The sequence below is a fragment of the Anolis carolinensis genome, chromosome 4 (genome assembly GCF_035594765.1).
Source record: "Anolis carolinensis isolate JA03-04 chromosome 4, rAnoCar3.1.pri, whole genome shotgun sequence".
Taxonomy (NCBI): domain Eukaryota; kingdom Metazoa; phylum Chordata; class Lepidosauria; order Squamata; family Dactyloidae; genus Anolis; species Anolis carolinensis.
In genome coordinates, this window is record NC_085844.1 from 67391411 (window position 1) to 67404668 (window position 13258).

Below are 13258 nucleotides of genomic sequence, written 5' to 3' on the forward strand. Positions count from 1 at the left end.
AACATAGACAATTGTGCAGAGGTCCGGGAACAATCTTTCCACTCCAGACTCAAACATGGGTCTCTTATGTCCTATGCCCAAATAACTCCATTTTCATTTGCCACTCCTCTAAAAATGGTGACTAGAATTAATACTATCATTACCTGTCACTATTTTGGGAATGACTGTAAATGAAAATCAAAATATTGTAGCAGCATGTGGTTCTGGGCTATTAGTTAAGGTAGGATACAACATGTTTTATGTATTTTCCCATAATTAGGGGCTTTATGGGCTTCTGTGTGGTCTGAGAATTAAATTATGCCAAAATTAAAAAATGCAATTTTGGTGATATTTTCATAATTCTAAATGTTCCTTAAAAAAGATTTATTTATTTATTTATTTATTTATTCCACAATTTTTAAAACCATCTTAATAAGTTAATGACAATGGTTACATTTTTGTAACACTATGATAGGAAGTAATTTTTATTATTACATTTGTATATAATGGGACTTGAGCATCCACAGATTTCAGTATTTATGAAGGGTCCTAGAACCAAACCCCATTGGATATCAAGCGCCCATTGTACTGATGAAGTTTACATATGTCATGTTAGTCAAGGAAAGTGATTTTGGGATCCAGGCAGGATATTCCTTAAAAAGTCAGCAGACTGCCCAAGATCACTTGAAAATGCAGTAGTGACAACTTGATGCTTGTTCATCACTCTATTACACAGAAGAGAAGTGGCTTATTTTTCTGGGCTTCTGATTATGCTGAATATGTTGTGAACACAATCTGGATTTGTCCATTTCTTGTACAAATCAGTATTGTCACTCTTTGAGATCTGTGTGTACTGATGTACTGATTGCTTTGTCATGTTAAAAGTTACAGAGCTAGAAAAATAGGGAGAGGGCCATGGGATCAGGGAAAATAAATCTTTCCAATCTGAGGTTATGCTTAAGAATCTGGATGAATTCTACTCAGAAAAAAAAAACATTTGTGAGAGCTATGATGAAGGTAAATGTAGTAGCTGAAGAAGTAAATAAATTATTCACCTGCTCTCAGAATAATTGAATGAAAATGACTAGTACCGTAAGCATACAAAAATAATATAGCCTGGTTCAGAGGACAAATTCCCAACTTATTGGAGCTGGAATATGGACTGAGGTGTGTCTACATTGTAGAATAAATACAGTGTCCCCAGGCTGGCTGCAGGGGCAGTTGCATTTGGGAAGCAGAATTTCAGACTTTCCTGTGTCTTTGAGTAAGATGGGGCCTTGCCCTGTGTAACTGCGCATTAACCCTGCATAGCATTTGGGCACACAGGGCTGATCCGCATCTACATTGATCCAAGTGGTCATTATAGATGGGCCCTCAGTTTCCTGGAGCCTATTCACACTATGAAGTTATAGCACTATTATCCTACTTTCATGGTTCCAGCCATGAAATCCTGGTATTTGCAGTTTAGTGAGGAGCATTTAAAATTCTCAGCAGAGCATTCTTGCACCTCAATAGCTAATAAACTCCAGGGTTTGTTAGGATGGAAGCATGGCAGCTAAAATGGAATAATAGCATCATGTGTCATGTGAATGGGCCACTGCTTTTTATTTGAGAAGAACATATGTTTTAATAAGTAAATCTCTAAAATCAAGAGTTTTGGGGAAAGACTGAGATTTTGATCCTACAATTCTAATCTGTGAAGCAGGATTAGAATAAAATAGCTTCATTGTAATTGTACTATTTCATGACTAAAACTCAATGCCTTCCCAACACACACCACAAAACAACACACCCATCCCTCCACATCCCAATTACCACCACACAGCCCCCAATAACACATCGATGTGAAACCATGGAGTTCAACACAGCCACAGCTCTAGGACAAAAGCCATCTCTTAGTCTGTTTGTCCTCATCTTTGTCACCCTGTACCATCTGTAAGATGGCAATAATTCAGAAAAGGTGTATGCTGGGTGAGATGGATCCCCAAGAATTTTCTAAGCTTTCTTAAGGCTGTGGGACCTATAAAGTTCTTCCAAAGCGGGGAGAGGGCAACCAATTATTCTCTGCGCAGTAGTGGTGACCCTTTGGACCACCTTCCTATCTGTTACTATGCAGTTACAAACTATGCACAGATGCAGTAGGTTAGGACACTATCTAGTACTGGTGAGTAGAACTATACCTCTGATTGACAGACCAAAAGGAATAATTTTCAACAGTTTAACTTGCTTCTTCATTCCCTAGGCCATTTGGAAGGAACAGGGAAGTATTTGACCATTTTCTTTTTGTGTATGGCTCCTGCCATACCTTGAGAATAGAAATACAGACTTTAAAAAAGGTTTAACTTCTTAATTAATTGAAAAAAATTACCCATCTAATAGAGTTTCCATCACTGACTGAAATTAGCTTTAAAAACTATTGTATGGTCTTTTACACTATTTGGAGAAGTTATGGTGCATCTGGGATAAGTTCATCTGGGGAGACAATCTGGACGACAAATCAATACATCGACTTACTTAAGTTTCTTGTGTGAATTTTAAGATGTGTTTTTTTCTCATATATGTCTTTTTTTCCTAAAAGAGATCATGTAGTTCAGAAAGATTGGTGGAAGACCATTGGTATTACAGACTACCATGTTGGTCAAAGCTTTGTATCTTAGAAATTGATTTATGAGGATCCATATATTTCAACATTGTTTGAAAAGGGACAAGAAATAAATGCTGCCAAATATGGCTGGATTCTGACTCAGGTTCTTGAGCCACAACCGATGCTCCTGTTGCTATGTTGCTTACTGACTTCTTTCATACAATTTGTAGCCCTGCTGTTCTCTTGGCATCTGTGGTGACATATTTCTGGCACAGTTAATCCCTGCATTACTAGTTTTTCTATGCAGCCTAGTTGTTTGATAGAATGAAGGTAAATATAGAAAAGGCCTTGTACATGACATTTTTTTTTCTTACAGTACCCTTGTTTCTTAACATTTCAGATAATGTTATCTGGAGTAGGGAGTATGAAATTATAGGTGTTTATGAAATTATATTATGCTGCTCATGTGCTCATAGTTGCACATGAAGAGTCAAAAACCTGTCTGTACATGAGTAAGATAGTGTTTACTGGTGTCTGTATTTATCAGTGAATGAAAGCCAGCAGATATGATTTCAGAAAGACTCAAAATACTGCTTCTGCAGAGCTGCTGCAGCTGTTCATTATTTGTGAAGTATCAAAAGGTGAGGTTGCCCAAAAGGCAATCTCAGTCTGGATTTGATATGTGAGAGGCCAGAAAAACAACAAACATAAGGATTAGGGGAAATAACAGTTTATGAACACATTTACAAATACAGGAAATCTGGATTCATAGAGAAGGTCCATGCTTGTTTGCAATCCTTTTTCTAAGGAAGGATTCGTTTACTTCCATTCTCATCCGTGTAACTGAATCAAAAACATTTGTAGCCACAGATCTCTTTTCACCTTCATTCTTGGAAGAGAATAGTTGTTTTTATTACTTTAAAAACTGTAAAACAGAAGCTGCCTTGGGCAGCTCAAGTCTTCCTTTATCTTTCTGCAACAGACAGTGGTTCCCTAGTTCCGTGTTCCAGCAGTATTTCTACTCAAACCAACTAAAAGTGTGCAGATACAAAGCCTTTTTCAAGTTTAGAAACTGTAATTTCTGAAAAAGAGAAACAACATTTGAATTGGCATTTGTAATACCAGTAATAAAATTTGTAAACCAGGGGCATTTAACACAAACAATTGATTATATTATTTAAATTACAGAGGACGCAAACTTTGAAACTACAGTAGAGTCTCACTTATCCAACATAAACGGGCCGGCAGAATGTTGGATAAGCGAATATGTTGGATAATAAGGAGGGATTAAGGAAAAGCCTATTAAACATCAAATTAGGTTATGATTTTACAAATTAAGCACCAAAACATCGTGTTATACAACAAATTTGACAGAAAAAGCAGTTCAATATGCAGTAATGCTATGTAGTAATTACTGTATTTACAAATTTAGCACCAAAATATCACAATGTATTGAAAACATTGACTACAAAAATGCATTGGATAATCCAGAACATTGGATAAGCGAGTGTTGGATAAATGAGACTCTACTGTACTTAGAAATCTATGCCATCAGCAACATACTGCTTCTGTAACTTTTTATAACTAATCGAGTAAATCGCTCAATGCAGAAAATATTGGTTAGGGTTTTGAAAAGAATGAAATTCCTGCTTAATTCTGGTGCTCATTTTAATTTTCATAAGCAAATTACTGTTTTTTAGTATAAGTTACAACATCAGTGGAAGAACATATTGCAAGATGTAGAGTTTGTTTGCCTGATATATAGATTGATGCTTGGAACTAGAAGTGTTTTATATTTTGTATTTTTTCCAGAGTTTGGAATTTTTGCATGTACATCCTTCAATCATTTATGTTTCATATGAACCTTAGACACATAGCCTCAATATTTTAAAATAATTTAGTGTATGAAACAAATTTTGTGTACACTGTACCATCAGAAAGCAAAGGTGTCACTATCTCAATGACTCCTTTGGACAATTTTGGATTTTGGAGTATTTCAGATTTAGGATTTCTAAATAAGGGATACTCAACCTAATTATAAATTTATCTATAGTGGATATTTACCACTAAGGAGAAGATTGACTCAAGTGAGTTTTTAACTCTTCTCAGGAAGATTATACTTTACAAAAAGTTTATGATTATTCCAAATAGTGTGAATGCCAATTGATCTTGAAAAAGGGTCATGCTTCCAAATGGCTTTGGAGATTCTGGTTTTCTAAAAGTCTCTTATGATCTAAAAAGTCATGCCTTTCCACAAAAAAAACCCTCACAACTTCTACATGAGGAGGGAGGGGAGGAGTAAAAGAAACAGTATTCAAGTGAATACAATTAAAGATCTTTCAATTTGGTAAAACATGATATGACGGGATATACACAGAACAATATTCATTATACTAAATTCATTAAACTGTAGACCTTTCTCATTAACTTAGGGATTTTGCAAGCATGAGAGTGGGATGAATGTACATCTCATTCAGACTTATAATAGAGTTTATATTTCTTGGAAATTGGCATGACTAGTGAGAGGTTCTTAAGCTATTGAAGGTACATGGTGATTACCAGAAAGGTTATCTTTCTTGTCTGAACAACTTGAAATAACAGATGATGTAATTGTATACATGTCATTTTTCAGTCCTTGTATGGCAATTCCTGGATGCCACACACATACCTATACAATCTTGAACATGATTGATGTGACGAGGATGAGTTTAATATTTCTCAACTGCACTCATTCTTACACATTTCTTTGTGAGTAGGACATGCAACTTCATCTTTCTCCAAGGAATCGTATGCAAGGATGTTTGCTCTCCTTGCACTCTATTTTCCAAAATGATTGAGTTCCTGGTCAGTGATACAGTGAAGCCAGGACATACAGGGCATTTTGATAAACATGGAATATAGCATCGTCCACCACTTTGCCTTGAACCCTCCCCATTCCATATAAATAGCTGCAATGTTCGGCTACAACTAGGGGGGAAAATGAACTTTTCTATTAGCAGTGCATTTTTACAAATTATCTGTTGTTATTACAGAATATCCAACATATTTGGTCAAAATAGCCAGCTACTTTTTGGACTCTCTCTGGGCTTATGCAAGTATGAGTGTATACTTCACGTTTTACCACTTTACCTGACAGCCCAATTGTTAAGAAAGAATTTGCACATGGGTGACATCCCTATATGTGCAGTTGAACCCCAAAGGTCCACCGAAGAGCTAGTTAGTCTCAGGCCCAATCACACTAGGGCAAAAGGCTGTCTGGAACAGGCTGTCTTAGAATCAGAATAGTAGAGTTGGAAGAGACCTCATGGGCCATCCAGTCCAACCCCCTGTCAAGAAGCAGAAAATCACATTCAAAGCACCCACGACAGATGGCCATCCAGTCTCTGCTTAAAAAGCCTCCAAAGAAGGAGCCTCCACCACAGTCCGGGCAGAGAGTTCCACTGCCAAACAGCTCTCACAGTGAGGAAGTTCTTCCTGATGTTCAGGTGGAATCTCCTTTCCTGTAGTTTGAAGCCATTGTTCTGCGTCCTAGTCTGCAGGGCAGCAGAAAACAAGCTTGCTCCCTCCTCCCTATGACTTCCCCTCACATATTTGTACATGGCTATCATGTCTCCTGAGAGGAGACTTTTCTCTTCTGCAGGCTAAACATGCCCATCTCTTTAAGCCGCTCCTCATAGGGCTTGTTCTCCAGACCCTTAATCATTTTAGTCGCCCTCTGGATGCTTTCCAGCTTGTCAACATCTCCCTTCAATTGTGGTGCCCAGAATTGGACACAGTATTCCAGGTGTGGCCTGACCAAGGCAGAATAGAGGGGGAGCATGACTTCCCTGGACCTAGATGCTATACCCCTATTTATGCAGGCCAGAATCCCGTTGGCTTTCTTAGCTTAGATGTCTTCACACATCCTCTTTCATCATATCACTGGATTTCAGCTATATGACAGGCAGTTGGGAGCCTGATAATTCTAGGGATGGGGTCAGTGGGGACAGCCATCTAATTTAATAATAAATAATAAACTTTATTTCTATCTTCATTTGTAAAAGTGATGATTCAGGGCAAAAATTCGGCACAGCTATGACTGTACTGGCAGTTTCTGATCACTGACAAGTATCGTCAGAAGTAACTCGCATTAAGTCCAGCAAGGCTTAGTCCAAGAAAAGTCTGTGTAGAATTGGATCCTTAAATGTGCTGTGAGTTAAGCTTGTGTTCAAGTGCAATTGAGATCTGAAGGCTCATGTCTTTGTGCGATCAGATTCTTAAGAAAAACTGAATAATCTGTGGGAGAGCTTTGAACAAAAGAATAAGCAGAAAAACCGAGCTCTGTTTATTTCTAGTGCTTGAAAGACATGAGTTTCAAGCAATGCAGTTACCTTTAACTCATGGCTGCATCAAGGGATTTAATTTTCAAAGACTGTGTAAAAGGTGTTTTCACTAGTGTTTTCATGTGAAGTTCTGTGCCACATTCTAAGGAGATTCTTTTCCTTAAAAGAACCTCAAGATCAAATCGTGGACAAAAATGAGTAGTGCAGCAAATATCATAAGAAATTACTTGACTTATTTTTACGCATAAAAAGTAACATTCAAAGTTTATTCCTCACTAAATTAAGACAGTGCATATGCATTTCCTTTGTTCATCTTTACATCTGAATCATCTAAAAAAATTACATTTACTGATTCAGACTTAGATCATTACATGTATCAGTTCACTTTGATATATAAGACTACACCAACACAAAGGTCTATGGTACTATCTACTTACTAATGCTGTTGCACTACAGTATACCTGCTATTGCATCTGAAACAGGTTTGTAAGTTTGGACTTGAGACAAGCAATATACATTGGCTGATTTTCTAGTCTGAAATTGCATACTGTATGAGAAAGCTAAATAATTTATATTTAATAACTGGTTATTCTATAAGCCAGTGGTTCTCAACCTGTGGGTCCCCAGGTGTTTTTGCCTACAACTCCCATTTATCAGCAGTTAGGATTTCTGGGAGTTGAAGGCCAAAACATTTAGGGATCCATAGTTTGAGAACCACTACTGTAAGCAATTTTTCAGCTCTGAGGTAAGTGCGCACATTTGTTTGCACGTATATGCACATACACATACTTTTCATCAACTGATAATGAAGTCCATTTCTTAATTATAATGAGTTTACTATAATGGTATGATACATTTGGGGGGGAGGTTATGTTTTAATCTCCTATTTATAAACAAGAGTGCATCCTATATCTTTTCATTTTAAGGTAACTGAGCTGCACAACATCAAAAACATAACCAGACTGCCTCGAGAGACAAAGAAGCATGCAGTGGCAATTATCTTTCATGATGAGACGTCAAAGACATTTGCCTGTGAGTCAGGTAAGCAATTATTACTGCATCTTCAGCTTGAGTAAATTGAGCTGCTTATGAAACAAAGCTTCAGATGGATTAAGATATAGCATTTAAAGAGACTGCCTTATCTTAATGGGAAAGTGCCACCATATCTTTCTTTAGCATGCAGCATTAGATATCTGTGTGTGTGCGTGTGCATGTGCGTGCGTGCATGCATGCATATTTCTTCCCTATTTTAAAAAGATCCGTTTTTGTCCTTGTTTATTATTTGCCTCTAACTTGGTTTGGCCCCAGGATGGATGGAAAACTCTTGAGGCTTTCAGCTAAAATTCCAGAATTGAGTAAACAATGCCTATGGGATGTTATTAAGACAAGAAGTGATGTGAAATCTCATTTATTTGCCAAGTATTGCTGTAAGCATTTGCTAGGATAGTAATAATCTTGTCACTGTGAAAGAGCAGGAAAGAACAGCTAAAATCCAGGATGTATTGAACTTCAACTTCAACTTGTTTATGATTAGATTAGCTGTTCAGTACAACAAATAAAATTTGTTTATGATTCATTAAATTACTTGCCATTGAGGAGAGAAATCCTTTTTTGTTTTTAAATAATAATAATTATATAGAAATAAATGATATTATTGATAAGCAAGTCCAGTATTGTAATTAGCTTTCTTTTACTCTTTACAACAATGCCTATGTCTTAGAATCATAGAATCGTAGAGTTGGAAGAGACCTCACGGGCCATCCAGTCCAACCCCCTGCAAGAAGCAGGAAATCTCATTCAAAACATCCCCGACAGATGGCCATCCAGCCTCTGCTTAAAAGCCTCTAAAGAAAGGAGCCTCCACCACACTCCGGGGCAGAGTTCCACTGCCGTCAATATATTATGTTGACAACATAAGAAGAACTCATCAGACCAAATACCTATCTACTATCTAGCTCAGTGTACTGATTTCCACCGTATCTAACAAGTATTCTGTGGAAAACCCTCTTCCAGTGGCTTCCTAAATATGTAAAAAAGCATAGGGATAGTATTAATCCTTGTGGAAGTTCACAGGTTAATGTCCCGTATGCTGATTAGCAGTCCTGCAGTGCCATTCTCTAGAAACAGTCAACCAAGAAAGACTGGAAACACTGCAACAGACACAGTTCCATAACAGACAAATTCAGACAAAGTTACATAACAGCCAAACAACCCAAAAAGATACCATGATCAATGGTATCAAATGCTAAATTGAAAGACCAACAAGAACATAATCTACCTGTCCAACACCTCAGTGAGTTTGGCTGGGTGGCCCTTGTGGTCTTTTCCACCTCTGTGATTCTGTAACCAAGCCTAAATCCAGACTGCAATAGATACAAGTAATCTGTTTCCTTCTAGAATGCTTGGAGTTGTGTTGCAATTGCTCATTCTAGGACCTCACCTAAAAAATGATATGGCTTATAGTTAGAGGCTGACTAACAGTTACTTAGAGCAGTGAGTTCAATTAGTGTTTTTTCTAACCAAAGTCTCACTGTTGCTTCTTTTAAAGAGGATGGAATGTAGCCCTCTTTCAAAGAACACTTAGAACTTCCACCTTCCAACTGGTCTGTCCTTTTCAAGAAGCTTTAATTAACTACAGCAGACATGGGTTTAACATAACTTCTCCGCATCATCATGTTGAACAAACTGAAATCCATAAAAACTGCAAAGTACATCCCACCATTACCTTCCCAAAATCTACCTTCAACATGCAGTCCAAGTCTGAATAAATCCAAACAAGTAGGTGATTTGTTGTAGCACTTTTCTGAGGGTTTCCCATCAGCATTCTGATGGTTAGGATGCAGTGGTCCTTTAATTATCCAGTACAACTGCATTGGACAAGATTGAGCTGATGTAACAGAGGCAGCAAAAATTATTTCTTTGCTGTCCTCAGTGCTGCAAAGTAAGTTCTAAAATGCCTTCAATCAATGCTCAAACAGATTCAGCTTCTGTCTTTCTCCACCATCACTCTAGTTGTCTACCCACATTATTGTCCTGGGCTCCTCAGAAGACCAAGGAACTGTGGTCTGCATCTTGATAAAGAACCCTTGGGAGCAATTGTGTCAATTGACCTGGTCATTTCTCAATTCCAAAGCTTAACCAGAGCATCAGCAGAATCACCAACTCTAGCATCTGGATTCAGGAATCCTTCTAGATCTGTTTATTGCTGCCAGGAAATTTTAATCAATGCAGTACTCTTACAGAGTTTGAGGGTCCCTACAAGTTTGGTGGACATAACTGTCAATCCCCTGAAACAATTCCAAAAGTCCAGTGAGGGAGGATGTCTGTTTAAAAAATTAGTGGTCATCTCTCTACAGGAACACTTATTCTTCAGTGTACAGTGTTCCCTCACTACTTCGCGGTTCACTTTTCGGGGATTTGCTGTTTTGCGGTTTTTCAATAAACTCTAAACGACTATTATAAATTTAAAAATTACAATTTATAGCCTAAGGAAGGGAGGAAGGAGAAACCAAAGGGAGAGAAAAGGAGCCCAAGTGGCAACAGGAGGAGAAGGAGGTGATTTATCAACACACAATTGGTTGATAAAGACTTAAAATAGTGTATAACTGCTAAAATAATGTATAAATATTAAAGTAAATATAGTGTCCCTACTTCACAGATTTTCACTTATTGCAGGTGGTCCTGGAACCTAACCCCAGTGATAAGTGAGGGAGCACTGTACTTGATAACACAGCCCAACCCCCACCCCCACCCTCCAAAAAAAAGAAAAACAGTTTTTTCTTAGTGTCTTTTGGGCCTGTTGTTAGGGTTGTTTGGGGTTCTGGTTCTTCATTAGCTCTAGTTTCTTAGATATGGTTATCATGATTTTCTATGGGTGAGCAGTTAGCAACTGGTAGATGACATATGTTCTGTATCTCAAAAACTAGAGCTGATAGAGGGAAACGGGTGTCAATTCTGGAATCAGCAGGTCAGATATACCCAGAAACAGGGCTAATATTTGAGGCATCAAAATGTGTGTTGGCCAGTGATTTATCTGTGATGCTGTTTTCCACTGGTTTAACTAGAATAGATGTTAAGATAGCTGGTTCATAATTTCCTGGCTCACTCCCATGCCTCATGTAAATATGTCAATAAAAGGTAAAGGTTTTCCCCTCACATTAAGTCTAGTAGTGTCCGACTCTGCGGGTAGCTGCTCATCTCCATTTCTAAGCCAAAGAGCCGGCATTTTCTGTGGACACCTCCTAGGTCATGTGGCTGGCATGACTGCATGGAGCACCATCAATAAAAAAAACTATCTATCTATCTATATTCAAATCTTAGAAGTAGGAACCATTGTAAGACACTTGAACTATAGCAAGCTGCATACTTTGAAAAGTTTCTAATTCATCCAAGTATATTTTTATACAGTAGTGCTGTGGAAGTGTAACTAAGGAAGATATTATAATGGAACTAAAAAAATGAGTTTCTTAGAGAAGGCTGAAGTCAGACCTTTAAAGACTTTAACTGTGCCCAATTCAAAAGATGTGATGAGATTGAACCCAATCAGTTGTGAGTTTTCTTCCCAGAGTATGAGAACTACCTACCATCATTAATTCAACCTTCTCTAGATTCTATTACACATAGAGGTCATTTTGATCAGTATGTTGGAGTCAAACAATTCAGTATCTTTTCATCTAGTAGCTTAAAATATAGCCGAACAGAAGAGGAAGTAAAAAGGAATGGAACTTCATAAAAAGTTTTAAGCCATATTTGTTTTAGTAACAGCAGTAGTGACTTTTGGAGTGATAGTGGATATCTACATAGAACTGTTTTATCTGAGAGTGACATAAATTTGATTTTCAAATTAAAGCAAAGACATTTCGTTCACCTGAAAAATTCCAAATCTCTGAATGTTTCAGAAGAGCTGTTTAGTTTTGGAAAGATTCAAATGCTGGCTTCCCAGTTCATATTTCGGTGATTCATAATTCTGAATTACCCAAATCTCCCAAAATACGAAACGACTTCTGAAATTTTGCACACCCCTATCCTGAAATAATTTTTGATTTTGGCATTTCAGATAAAGGAAGCTCCATTTGTATATAATTTGCAGAATTTGGAAGCCACGTTTGGGGGGTGAGGGGAGAAAAAAGCTTGGATGAAGAACCTCCAAATTTTTCTGTGCCCCTCCACTCAGACACATCTCTTCTCTGATCTGGCAAACTATTTCACTGATTCCAAGAAAATGTTACTGAGAGACAAGAACTACATATGTAACAAATCCACACCTGATTCCAACTCACTTCTCACCCACTCATGTTTGACAAATAATAATAATAATAATAATAATAATAATAATAATAATAATAATAATAATAATAATGACTTCAGCATGTCTATCTTGTTTGCTGTGTCATACAATAAAATAATGATTTTATTTATATCCCACTCCCTCTCCCCGCAGGATCTCGGAGCAGCTCACAACAGTATAAAATCACAAAAAATATAATAAATAGATATTTCAAATTAAATTCACAACCAACAATAAGCAAATTACAAAAATTAATCAAACCATAATAGACAAAGAAGGACTTTGTATATAAAAGATAAAATACATAAATACTATAATACTTACTTCCACTGTGCTATTACTGATGTGACATCTGCTGGCCATGTGTTAAGAGACCTCTGGCGGATATATGTCAGCATAGTGGCAAACCTCCAACCTCACCAACAAATTGCATTTACTGCAATGTTTTAGTCCCTCCATAATGACCTGTATGGGATGCTGGGTATGCACCCTTAAAAGATGGTTCTTTTTTTCCATTCATACACTTAAGAAATTAAGGAGTGGTTCATTCTTAAATTAAGAAAATTAAACTAAACAAACCTTTCAAGAATAGGCCTTGTGTCTATTTTATAACTTTTAAAATAGGAGTAGATTTTTTCCCTGATCATTCTTCTGCACACTGCTGATTTCATTCGGAAAACATCAGAGGAGCAAACATCAAATCATTTTGCAAAGCCACGGTAAATCTTACAGATTTAAATGACTAGGGAATTAAACCATCTAAGCAGTAAAGACTATATTGTTAATGCTCCCAATGGGCTAGATTGTCATTAACTCCCATGAGACGTAATTGTGGAAGCAAAACAAGTAAACATTTGCTGCTGATATATATTCATACATGTGGTAGGTTCATGGATTCTCAAGAGATAATAATGCAGCCAGGGACTATATTATTACAACTTACTACAATCTGCAGTTTCGTTAAATCCAGGTAGCATTGCAACAAGTTGGCTTTTACAGTCAGAGGTGTTTGCTGGAAATAATATCTGAACTGCACTTTATTTCATTGTCCAGGTTATATGAAGTGAATTAAACCACCATATTTAG

At 37.2% G+C, this 13258-nt stretch overlaps 1 protein-coding gene across 2 annotated transcripts in view; it reads left to right on the plus strand.

Moving 5' to 3' along the window:
• Nucleotides 1-13258, plus strand: part of dok6 (docking protein 6) — a 274202-nt gene that overhangs the window by 142453 nt on the left and 118491 nt on the right. For both annotated transcript variants that reach the window (XM_003219723.4, XM_062980575.1), the window contains exon 3: nt 7812-7926. In XM_003219723.4, the coding sequence (XP_003219771.1) occupies nt 7812-7926 (115 nt within the window). The remainder of the gene's footprint in view (nt 1-7811; nt 7927-13258) is intronic.